General features: G+C 34.1%; 1 protein-coding gene across 1 annotated transcript; it reads left to right on the forward strand.

Annotated features, from left to right (window-relative positions):
* The first annotated feature begins 6,657 nt into the window (after positions 1 to 6,657).
* Positions 6,658 to 7,769, forward strand: LOC146633249 (pleckstrin homology domain-containing family F member 2-like). Its single transcript, XM_085352084.1, has 2 exons — positions 6,658 to 6,904; positions 7,174 to 7,769. The coding sequence occupies exons 1-2, from the start codon at positions 6,658 to 6,660 to the stop codon at positions 7,767 to 7,769; spliced, it is 843 nt and encodes a 280-aa protein (XP_085208210.1).
* Positions 7,770 to 12,267: the final 4,498 nt, after the last annotated feature.

Here is a 12,267-nt window from a genome sequence, read left to right on the forward strand (position 1 = left end):
CCAAATCCTCAACATCCACCGAGCAAAAGAGCAAAGGAGAGGTGAATGTAGAGCAGCAGGAGCACTGCTACAAAACATACAATCAAAAACTGTGAAACACACAAATCAACTGTAGATAAAAGCACTGTAAATATATGAAAAATGTTTCTGTAAATAGTTCACATGTGACTTTGATGATTAAAATATAATTTCTGCACAAGTTTGTGTTTCTGTGTATTATAGATATAGTCCACTGTGTGTTTTGACAACTGTTTAAGGTCACTGCTGAGAAAATTCATAAAACCTTCATAGGACTTTTATTTTGAAAAATCACTACTTATATTATTATTTATCTGACTCAAAAGGGCTCATTTGAAGTCCTTCTTGACCATGATATATATTCAGGCACTGTGAACAAAACATAACATCCAACTTTAATTCACTCGCACCTTTGTCTTTTTAAAGACAACACATTACTTAACTTCCTTGAATAAAGTGCAGAATGCTAGAGATTTATGTCATTCTGTTTGCATACTAAATATTCAATAATCATTCATGTTCTCTAATGACCGGTGCCCAGTGTTGTGCCAAAAAGTGATCGTTTGCCAAAGTGATTTCTGGTATTTGCCAAAAGATAATTGATGGTAACAGATGTAAATGACTTGCTGTCATATAATCTGTCAAACGTTTCTCTCATGAATGAGATCAATTCATTTTGATCCAAAAAGAAACTTTCTTTCATCAGATGTGACTTTTATTCAGCTTTCATTTATTCAGGTAAAAAGTGTCGCTGACATTAAAAATGTCGTTTTCAAACGAGGTCTGGCCTGGAGGGCTGCAGAAGTTACAAAAAAATCACAGTCCTTTAAAAAACTGTGATGTTCTTCAAGTGGCCGAAAAGGACTGGGTGGATCTTTATAATGTAGGTACAATAAAGCAGATTCATAGAGCTGCTTTAAAATTTGATATAACATATAACCCATTTTTAAACTCTGTTTACTGCAGCCTATTTAACAATATAAGCAACTATATAAAAACATAAAAAGAGATCTAGACATAAAAAACACGCAAAAAGTGATTGGCATACGATCACTTTTTGGCACATCAGTGCAGCGAGGCTGTAATTGCTGCTTGTAACCATCAGGGGGCAGTATCGCTAGATTGCAGTCTTGGAACCTGTAACGAGAATCACCCTTCATTATCATTAGAGTTACATTGCGCCACACAATATGAATATGATAAAGTCCTAGTATATGTACAAATGCTATGAAGTGAAGTTTTAAATAATACCGTTCGTCCAGTTAGTTTTATTTTTCTTTCTTTTCTTATTATTAAATATTAAACTTTATTAAGAAACAGTATACAGAACATGTATACAATCAGAACAAAATTAACATATGCCAGGGGGTGTAATACAAAGAATTACAAACATTCAAATAATTTGTAATTACTACAAATAGTAATAGTTTTCATAGCCTTTTTGTTAAGTGATCCACTAATCAATTTCATGTAACATAAAACATCATTATAGTAATGTTTAAAATGATGTTTTTTGTTACTGTATTTGCATTTGTGAAAATAAAATTTAGCTAAGATAACTAACAAGTTTATTATAAAGTAAACATCTTCTTTTTTTTGCATTCGAAAGAAACAAAATACAACATTTTCCCATTTCACAGTAAAGTCTTTATATGTCCAGCAATGAATCTACTGAAGTCTTTCCAAAATGTTCTAGCGTATGAACAGATCCAGAAGAGGTGTTGCACAGTCTCAGGATGGCTTCCACAAAATCCACAGTTCACATTTATGTCCCTTTTGAACTTTGTCATGTAATGATTAGCAGGATAGAATTTATGAAGTATTTTAAATGAGACTTCCTTCACTTTATTCGTTACCAGATACTTGTTAGGAATTTTCCATACTCTTTTCCAGTTAATGTCACTGACAAAGAAATTCCAATAAGAGACCACATGTGGGATAGTTAGAGATTCTGTCTGGAACAAAGCACGAATATTCTTATTACTTTTACTGTGGTTTGTTAGACAGATTCTTCCTATGTGTGAATATAAAGGGTTGGGGAGAGAAACAGATGATATGCAAGGTTGAATACCTTTAAAAAGCATTCTAATACCCGCAGGTATTGCATCAAATAATATGGCATATTCTTTGGGTGTGGCTGGAAATTTATAGGTGTTTAAGAATTCTGAATAGGACATAAGCTGCCCATTAGGATTAAACAGCTGATTCACTAAAACAATCCGTTTCTCAACCCACATAGAAAAAAATAATGATTTATTTTTATACACTATGTTCCTATTATTCCAAATTGAATACGTATGGGGTGTAAAGTTGTGTTTATATATAAGGGACCAAGCTAATAGAACTTGTTTGTGAAACATCGAAAGGTTTTCTGGAAGATTATCTATATTATAATCACAACCTAAGATAAAACTTAGACCACCAAACTTAGAGAAAATGTAGTGAGGAATAAAATTCCAAATGGATACCGGATTTTTAAGAAAATGTTTAGCCCAATTAATCTTAAATGTATTGTTTAGAGTAGTAAAATCCAAAACATTGAGACCAGATTCATCAATACACTTTTTCTGATGTAATATGTCCGGTTTTTCCAGAGGAAGTTGAAGAGCATTCGGTCAATATCCTTACAAGTTTTGCCGTCCACATGCAGAGAAATTGCTGCATAAGTCAGTCGAGACAGACCTTCTGCTTTTGAGAGCAATACCCTTCCTCTTAAACTTAAATCTCTCTGCAACCATTGATTTAATTTGGTTTGAGATTTTTTAATAATTGGGGGAAAATTTTGTAAAATTCTGTCTTTTGGATCTTTGCAGATAATCAGACCTAAATATGTTGCTTCATTTTTACCTGTTATATTACAAATACTCTGAACATTACACTCTTTAGTTAGTTTTATTTTTCTTTCACTGCTCGCTTGTTTTGATGACGTCAAAATCGCCTTTCCGTTTTCATTCGCGGCAGTAAACATGGCGGACAGTTTTTTTTTTCTTTTTTTTTTTTTTCTTTTTTTTTATTAGTAATATAAACATACAAACAAAATGCACCATATATTACAGATTCAGAGAATAAACATTTCTTACATATTAGCAACTTTCATATATAGTGAAAATAAAATATAAAGATGGGGTCACATAAATTAACAGATTATTAACTCACTAAATCAAAATCTTCTACAAAGGAAACAAAAAAAGCAGCCTTTTTCTTTTTAACTAAAGTCAAAGATTTAACCAACAGGTTTAGGTCGTTTTTCCAGTGAGCCAGTGTTGGTTTAATCTTAAAAAAGCGACATTTATGTATAAAATACTTACACAAGATTAATAACACATTAACACCATAATTAGCTTTCTTTTCTTTCAAAAACACTCCAAACATTATCATATTTAAGGTAAATGGGGTAATTTGAATCCCACTGGAATAAAGCCAGGTATGAAAATCCAACCAAAATATTTGTATAAAATTGCACAAAAAGAATAGATGGTCCAAATCCTCCTCTTCTGTTTCACAAAATACACAATTACCCGTTTCTATTTTGAATCTATCACTAAGGAGTCTATTTGTCGGGTAAATTTTATTCAAGATTTTAAATTGGACTTCTTTCCCTTTAGGAGGGATAGGGAAGGTGATATAATCAGTTCTTATTTTTTCAATTTCTTCCCTTTGGAAATCTTTTAATATGTAATTACGTCTAAATAAATTTGGAGAATAAAGACTCCTTAATGAAGATCTAAGAAACTTATTGTTGCATTTAACATCACAAAATCGAATACCATCTATATATAATTGCCTTAACTTGGGGGAGATGTCAGAATATATTATATCATTTACAACTATGTTTTTAAGTGACAATGGAATGGATTTTATAACCCGATTAAATTTACTTTTAGAACATTGGATATTAAACTTTTGGCAAAAATCTTGATGTCCTAGAACATGTCCTTCCTCATCTACAAAATGGGCAATTGCCCAAACACCTTTTGATAACCAATCTTGAATAAAAATAGATTTTCTGTTCATCAGTATATATCTATTGTTCCAAATTGGGCTATTATGTGGAGTGAAATTATGTTTAAATAACATTTTCCAATAAAGAAGGACCTGTTTATGGAATTCAGAGAGTTTAGCAGGTAGCTTAGTAATTTCAAAGTCACACTTTAGGAGAAAGTCGATACCCCCTAGTGTGTTAAAGACCTTACTTGGTATAAAAAACCAAATGGAGTGTGGATTATTTAGGAAGGATTTTAACCATTTAAGTTTCAAAACACCATTCATTATGTCAAAATCAATTGCGTTTCCACCGCCTTCAATGTATGGTTTAACCAAATCATCTTTAGATATATAATGGCACTTATTCCTCCAAATAAAATTAAAATTCAAGCTATTAATTGTTTTAATAACTTTATTCGATATTGATAGAGAGTAAGCTGGATATATAAATCTAGATAAACTATCCATTTTGGTTAATAATATTCTTCCAAAAATTGTGATGTCTCTTTGTAACCACTTATTTAGGATTGTCTTACATTTGTCAACATTATCTAAAATATTTACTTTTTCTAAGACTTTGTGATCTTTTGAAATTGTGATGCCCAAATATTTTACCTCCTTCTTCACCTTTATATCGTACAGTAATTGTGAATTACACTCCTTTAATGCCAATAATTCACATTTATTTAAATTTAACTTTAAGCCTGAAGCTTTTGAGAATGTAGTGATTATTTGTTTTACCAGGGGAATCTGATGTTCATTTTTTAAGAAAAGAGTAGTGTCATCCGCAAGTTGACTAATTATTAAAGAATTGTCCATAATCTCAATTCCGGCAACGCTGCTGTTTTTAATTAGAATTGCGAGCATCTCCACAACCATTATGAACAACAACGGAGAGCTTCCACACCCTTGCCTAATTCCTCTTTTGACGCCAAATCTTTTACCAGTGCCATAGCCTAATGACACAGAGCTATTTATATCATTATACAGTATATCTATTATCTTCCTAAATTTATCCCCAAATCCAAATCGAGTTAGTGTTTCTAAAATAAAAGGATGTTCTACTGAATCGAAAGCTTTATAAAAGTCCAAGAAAAGAATAAAACTGTCATCACTAATCAGATCATTGTAGTCCAGTAAGTCTAAAACCAGTCTGATATTATTATGAATGTTCCTGTCTTTCAAAAACCCTGATTGTGTCTCACTAATTATACTTGAAACCCCTTGTTTGAGCCTTGTTGCAACTGAGCTAGAGAAAATTTTATAATCTGTATTTAATAAAGTTATGGGCCTTAAGTTATCCAATTGTCGTTTATCTTTGTTTGGTTTAGGAATTAATGTAATTAATCCTTGTTTCATGCTAGACATCAATTCTCCCTTTTCAATACTGGCCAGTATAGCTTTGAATAAAATTTCCCGTAAGTCTTCCCAAAAAAATTGGAAGAAATTAACTGTCAGCCCATCTGGACCAGGGGATTTATTAAGTGCCATTTTCTTAACAGATGCATCTAACTCTTCAATTCTGAAGTCAGATTCACATAATTCCTTAAATGATTCATCAATTTTAGGGATCAGATTATCTATTTGATCAAAAAAGACATCACAATCTGCTTGGGAGAACTGTGAGGAGTATAAATTGGAATAGAATGTATAAGTTTCATTCTCCAAAATTTTAGGGTCGTCACATTCAATGCCATCAATTAACAGAGAAGATATAAAATTTCTTTTCTGTCTGCTCTTTTCTAAATTAAAAAAATATGAAGAATTTCTTTCCCCCTCCTCAATCCACTTGGCCCGTGAACGCACAAAAGCTCCTTCTGCTTTATTTAGGTAGAGCTGATCTAATTTAGTTTGCAACTCCATAAGTTTACTCCTTTCTTGGGTATTTAGATCATCTTTACTACAGCAATAAGTAATTTCTTGGAATAATTTACATTCATATTCTCTTTGCTTTTGACTTATGTTTTTACTGAATTGAATACTAAATTCTCTAATTTTGAATTTAATGAATTCCCATTTATTGATATATCCTACAATTAGATGATCAGCCATAATATCTTTTATAATTTTTTTGACTATGTTGCAGTAGTCTTCATTTTGTAAAAGTTTGGCATTGAACTTCCAATAAGTTTTTTTATTTGATTGTCTAATTACATGGCGGACAGTTAGCGAAGCCACGGTGTTATATTCAATCCTGGGGGGTTTGGATTTCTCTTTCAGGACGTACGCAAAATGTGTTGCATTGCTTTTGGCACACGGAGGTGTGCGTGTGTGTAGAGGGAGACAATCATACTGTTGATTTTACCGTGCACTCTTCTGCTAAATAAGAATTAAGATTTTGTTTTGGAAATAGCAAGTGAAAGTTGTTGTTGCACAAAAGGGAGCTTCCCTCGTTAAAAGCAACTTATAAATATGTAATACTGTATAATCTTTCCACAACGACTCCACTTTTTTTAAATGTTTTTTCTTTCTTGATTGTTTTGTTTGACCAGTTTCTATTTTTCCAGTAAGTACTGCCTCACTACTCCCTTTTCTTGCCTTCCAGTATAACATGTTTGTCACTTGGCCCGCCCCGTTACATCACCACCAATAGTTTAAAAAGGCACTCTGGAGTTCAGACACTATCAAGCTGCACAACTTGTTCACACCAAAGAAATGATGGATCACCCAACCTTTGAACGAGAGAACCAAGAGCGTGTGCAGGCGGTGGAGAGTTCATTCCATCAAGCAGGGAAGCCCTTGTCCAAGCCGGGCCGGATTCTAATCGGAGAGGGAACTGTGTTTAAGCAGGGTCGCAAGAAGATACAGCAGAAAATCCTCTTCCTCTTCACTGATATTCTGGTGTACGGCAGCATTGTTGTGCCTGGTCGCTGGTACAAAAAGCAGAAGATCATCCCTTTAGGTGAGACATTCATCTGCGTTTCCTGCAGCTAACCTACTGTGAGAAGATTAATGTGAAACTGCCAAAAAACAATTTTATGACTGAAGAGAAAGAAATATAGACAAAAGCTTCAAGAAGAGCCAACACTATTGAATACTGTCCATAATATGACTGGCAAGTAGAAAATAGCAAGTGTGCTGTGCTAATTTAACTTCATATGTTCAGCTTTCTGCTCATACCACTTTATCCATGTAATTTTTATGTTGTTATCAAATTCACTATGATTTTAGAGGACATTGAGCTGGAAGACCTGGAGGACAGTGACATATTCAAGCATCAGTGGCTGATCCGAACACCGAGCAAGTCTTTTTTTGTGTCCGCCCCTTCATACGAGGAGAAGAAGGCCTGGATAGAGCACATCAATGAATGCCGGTCCAGCCTAATGCAGGGCACCAGCCGCAAACCTTCCAAGAAGTTTGCTGTTTCCTGGATTCCTGATCCGGCTGCTTGCAAATGCATGCGGTGCCTCTCTACAAAGTTTAGTGGGGTCAATCGTCGACACCACTGCAGGAATTGCGGCTTCTTAGTCTGCAATTCATGCTCCAAGCAACGTGCCGTTATCGATCACATCCACCCCACTAAAAAGCTGAGGATCTGCAGTTCCTGCTACAAGAATATTAATGAAGAGAAGTTTCGCGACAGGGGAGACAGCGCCGGGAAAAGCAGCTCAGAGGAGGAAGAGTTTTGTCCTTCTGGAGAGGAAAATGAGAAAGTGGAGGAAGGAGAGATAGGGATCTATTCTCCCAGCAACTGGCTGGACACCAAAAACGGGACTTGGGAACGGCTGAGCATTTATGATTACCCAAAGTCAATACCATCACAGTAGCCAATAAACTGCAACAAAGACGCTTTTGAATGGATTCAGATTACAGAAAGTTGATTTTCTTACATGAAGTTACATAAATGTAAAGATAAATGTGACGACGTATTATTTGTTTGTGTCTATTTGTGTTTTAATCTTAGGCTGTACACGCAACAATTTGCACTGTAAATAACAAATCAGGAGTGAGTTGAAAAAATCATTTTAAAAAGACAAGAATATATCATCTTTGTACATATTCAGTGCCATTAACCATGCTAGTTAAATGAATAATGCTCCATCTGCCTGTCACTTTGCTGCTGGAACAGCTGAATTTCACAATAAAGGATATTTCTATTCCAAAAAGCACTGTCTTCTCCCTGTGCATGTGACTCTGAATGCATGTTTCTTTGTTTGAATGCATGTAAAGTATTTGCATCCAGTATCAGCTCTTTTGCTGCTCCTTAACCTCAACAATAAAGTGCAGATAATCAATTTGTGAGAGATGTTATTACAACACTGAAATCTCTCATCATTTAGTAATAAGTCCTCTGTTTAGCCCTCAGAGTCTTATTGGAGCATATTACAGTGTTTTCTTTTACTTCTGTGACTTTTTGGGGTTTTTATTGTGAAAGTCAAGGTCAGTGAAGTAACCGTATATAGTTCCTCACCCACTTAGGGTATACATTTTTCCAATAAGCATGTATATAAAAACCATTCGGGAAAACACACAGAACCTTTACAGCACCATTGATTTATCATCATTTTTCTTCTCACTGGCATTTTTCATAAATATAACATACAAACATACATATCAAACTGTAGCACGTCCTAGTGTTACAGTACTTGATGACGCTGCTATAATAATGCGGTAATAACAGAATGTGGCTAAACATTTACACTTCTTTTCAAAGATTTAAGTTCATTCTAGTTAACTCTCTGAATCGAGCACATCCTAATACAGTAGACAGCTCCAAAACAAAAGCGAGTACATTTTTGAGTTGGTCAGCCAGTTTTGAAAGAACAGTAAATCGACTGAAAGCAAAATACTGATGTAGAAATTGTAACTATGTAACAAGAAGTAGACAAATTGCCTTCTAACTAGTGGTGGTTTCTGCACATTTTTTGTATGCAACTCAATTAAAACTAAATAAATTATAAATATTGAATTATTCCGTTAATTTTAGCAGTAATAAGACTTACAGTAAAAGTAAACACCAATATATGTGATTTAAGTATAATAAAACTATTATAAGGTCACAAAAAATAAATGAATAAAGAAAATGATGTATAAATGGGTCAAATCTGTCACTGGATCACTGTACAGTGATATGCAAAGTTCTGGCAACATCAAATATCCTGTTTACCTATGTTCTATGTTTATTTATTTATTTATTTATTTATTTATTTATTTATTAGGAGTGTTTTTTGTTTTTCTGGAGTTTTTTTTTGTTTGTTTTTTGTTTTGTTTTGTTTTGTTTTGTTTTGTTTTGTTTTGTTTTGTTTTGTTTTGTTTTGTTTTTTTTGTTTTGTTTTGTTTTGTTGTTTTGTTTTGTTTTGTTTGTTTTGTTTTGTTTGTTTTTTGTTTTGTTTTGTTTTGTTTTGTTTTGTTTTGATTTTTTTTGTTTGTTTTGTTTTGTTTGTTTTTTGTTTTGTTTTGTTTTGTTTTGTTTTGTTTTGTTTTGTTTTGTTTTGTTTTGTTTTGTTTTGTTTTGTTTTGGAGATATCATGGCTCCTTAGATCCGTCTGGTCAATGTCTAATACCTGCTGCTAATTTTAAGTAAACAGGTCACCGTCTTTATACTACACATTTCACTAATTTCTAAAAGTTAAACAATCTTTTAAGTTTTTCTAATGCAAGGGTTTCATTAAGTTACCCCTGTTTGATGTTATGATGACCAGTGTTGGTCAAGTTACTTGAAAAAAAATAATTAGTAACTAATTACTGATTACTTATCCAAAAAAACGTAATCCCGTTACTTTACTGACTGCTTATTTTCAAAAGTAGTTAGTTACTCAGTTACTTAGTTACTTTTTAAAAACATGATACACAACCTGAATAGGCAATAAAGCAATAGACCTTTCAGCCCAATTCTACTTTTTCTGCATAATCCATCATACAAAATGTAATCAAATAAAAAAGTCTCTTTTCAAAACTTGTTTTATTAGTTTTAATCTTTTAACTTTGTGCACATTGCATCAAGCAAAAATTAAATTATATGCAACAGTCTTTGACAATTAAACCTATTTTCTGCATATTCCAGAATATAAAATAAGATATATTTTTTTCTGTTTACACTCACTCTTTCAAATAGATGCAAGTAAAACACTCCCTTACTTTACTCATTACTTGAAAAAAGTAATCGGATTACAATGATACATTACTTGTAATGTGTTACTGCCCATCTCTGATGATGACAAGTGTGTGAGTAGCTAAGGCCAAAAACACCCAGTTTCCTGAATTCTTGAAGAACGCTGAAGTTTGAAATACTTCAGGCTGATCGAGCTGATGCAGTAATCTCACTGCATTATCTGCCACATAACCTGATCTTTGCTGATTGACTGGAAGAAATTCACCTGGTTCTACGAAATCACAGTGAGTCATAACGAGGTCAATGTTGATGTCCATTTAAGTTACCAAAAATGGCTCCTTGTGCAGTGAAGGGTTTATTAGACTGAGAGGCAAACTGCTTCTCGCTCAGTCGTGTGGAATGGTTTCCACAGAACCCATTTAATATCAGCACTAGTACTGATATACTGGTCAACACAGAGCATGAAGTACAAATAAATACTTGTCGGTTTAAGAAAAAATACATGAATCCCTTTTGAGAAGGTTAATAGAAGTACAGCCACAAAGACTAGAACACCTAGTGTTCAAAAGTAAAATTACCACATTGTCGGGATGCTTGGGGCTTCCCATGCTTTAATTACAATATGATCAGACACATAGAGCTATTTGTCTGTTTGTATATCTGTCAGCGAATTTCCTGAAAGTGGGTGAAGAGGTGGAGCATGAGGAAATGAAGATCTTGGTACAGATTCAGACTGCTTACTTGAAATATGAAAAATAGGCCACTGGCTTTGGCAGATGATGTGCTGCTTTAACTGTTGAAAGTTTATCCCCTCACCTGTCAGTATCTTGGATACATTTGGCATTCTTTTAATTATTATCATTATTATTATTATGTATAGCAGATATGATAATGTTGGGGAGTAATATTAATTGCTCTTTGAGGTTGACTGATTTATGTGACCATCCTGTGAGAGAAGATGTGTTTTTCTACCCTTCTGCTACCAGCCTGAAGGCCTGTCTGTCTGTCTGCGAGCCAACAATGATTAAATGATAAATGGTAAATGGACTGATTCTTATATAGCGCTTTTCTACTCAAAGCACTCTGTCATGTCATAACATGTCATAGTTTCAGGTTTCTGCAGTGTATTTGTTCTGTTTGATCCTTGTTACATTGGCTGTGTTTATGGTTTTTCCAGCCTCCGGCCTGAACGTTTGTCTTCATGTGTTAGTTTTTCATGTTTTTGTCATTTCCTGTTTTAGTCTGTAGGTTCGGTTTTTTTCTGTCTTTTTCAAGCCTTTTTCCTGCTTTTGTTCCTCTCATTTTTGACTGAAAGCCCCATCGTCATTACTCTCACCTGTGTTTCATCGTATAATTAGGCCCGCCAATTTAATGCAGTTTCCTTGTATTAAAATATCTCTGGGATTAAATGTTAAGTTAAAGGTAGTAACTTTCTTTAAGCTGACAGAAAGAGTCTGACCCCTTTGAGATCAGGTACGCTGTATGTGACCCACAGTGTAGTATAAGTTTGACATCCCTGGTTTAGATCCAGTTTGTAGTCTGGATGGGAGGAGTCATTTATGGTGTTGTGAGCCTTCTTCGAGTTGCTATTCCAGGGTATGTTGAGAGTGGAGGAGAGCTGGGCATAAAAGATGCCCAGCTCTCTGTGAGGTTTGGAACTCTGCAGCTTTGAGTTGACAGAGCGTTGGTGATTTTTACACACTATAGACTCAGCACTCAGCGAGAACACGTTCTAAAAGTTCATGGCTAAGTTGCTGTGGTTCCACTTTGCAACAATAGCACTAACAGCTGATTGTTGTACATGTAGGACCAAAGAAATTTCACAAACTAACTTGTTGCAACTGTTGCATCCTATCATACTATCACACTCAAATTCAGTGAACTCTTAAGAACAACCCGTTCATTCACAAACAATATGTTATAAAGGCAGACTGCATGGCTTGGTACTACATTTTACACACCTATGGCCACAGGACTGAAAACATCTAAATTCAAAGATTCAAAGAGTTTGGCCCAATACTTTTGTCAACGTAGTGGGTAGTCTTGACTTTCCCCTTTGTTAAGGTGTTCACCTGTTCACCTGAGTGACATATTTCCTTTCATTTTTGTTAATGATGTTTTTGTTACTTACTTATTTAGGATTGTTTTTTAATTTCTGATATTACTGCTTATTATTACAGATCATTAATTAGATACCCATATACGGTGGCCCT

The sequence above is a fragment of the Diplotaxodon limnothrissa genome, linkage group LG4 (assembly GCF_057381915.1).
Source record: "Diplotaxodon limnothrissa isolate DT_005_m linkage group LG4, D_limnothrissa_male_GT1.1, whole genome shotgun sequence".
Classification (NCBI taxonomy): Eukaryota; Metazoa; Chordata; class Actinopteri; order Cichliformes; family Cichlidae; genus Diplotaxodon; species Diplotaxodon limnothrissa.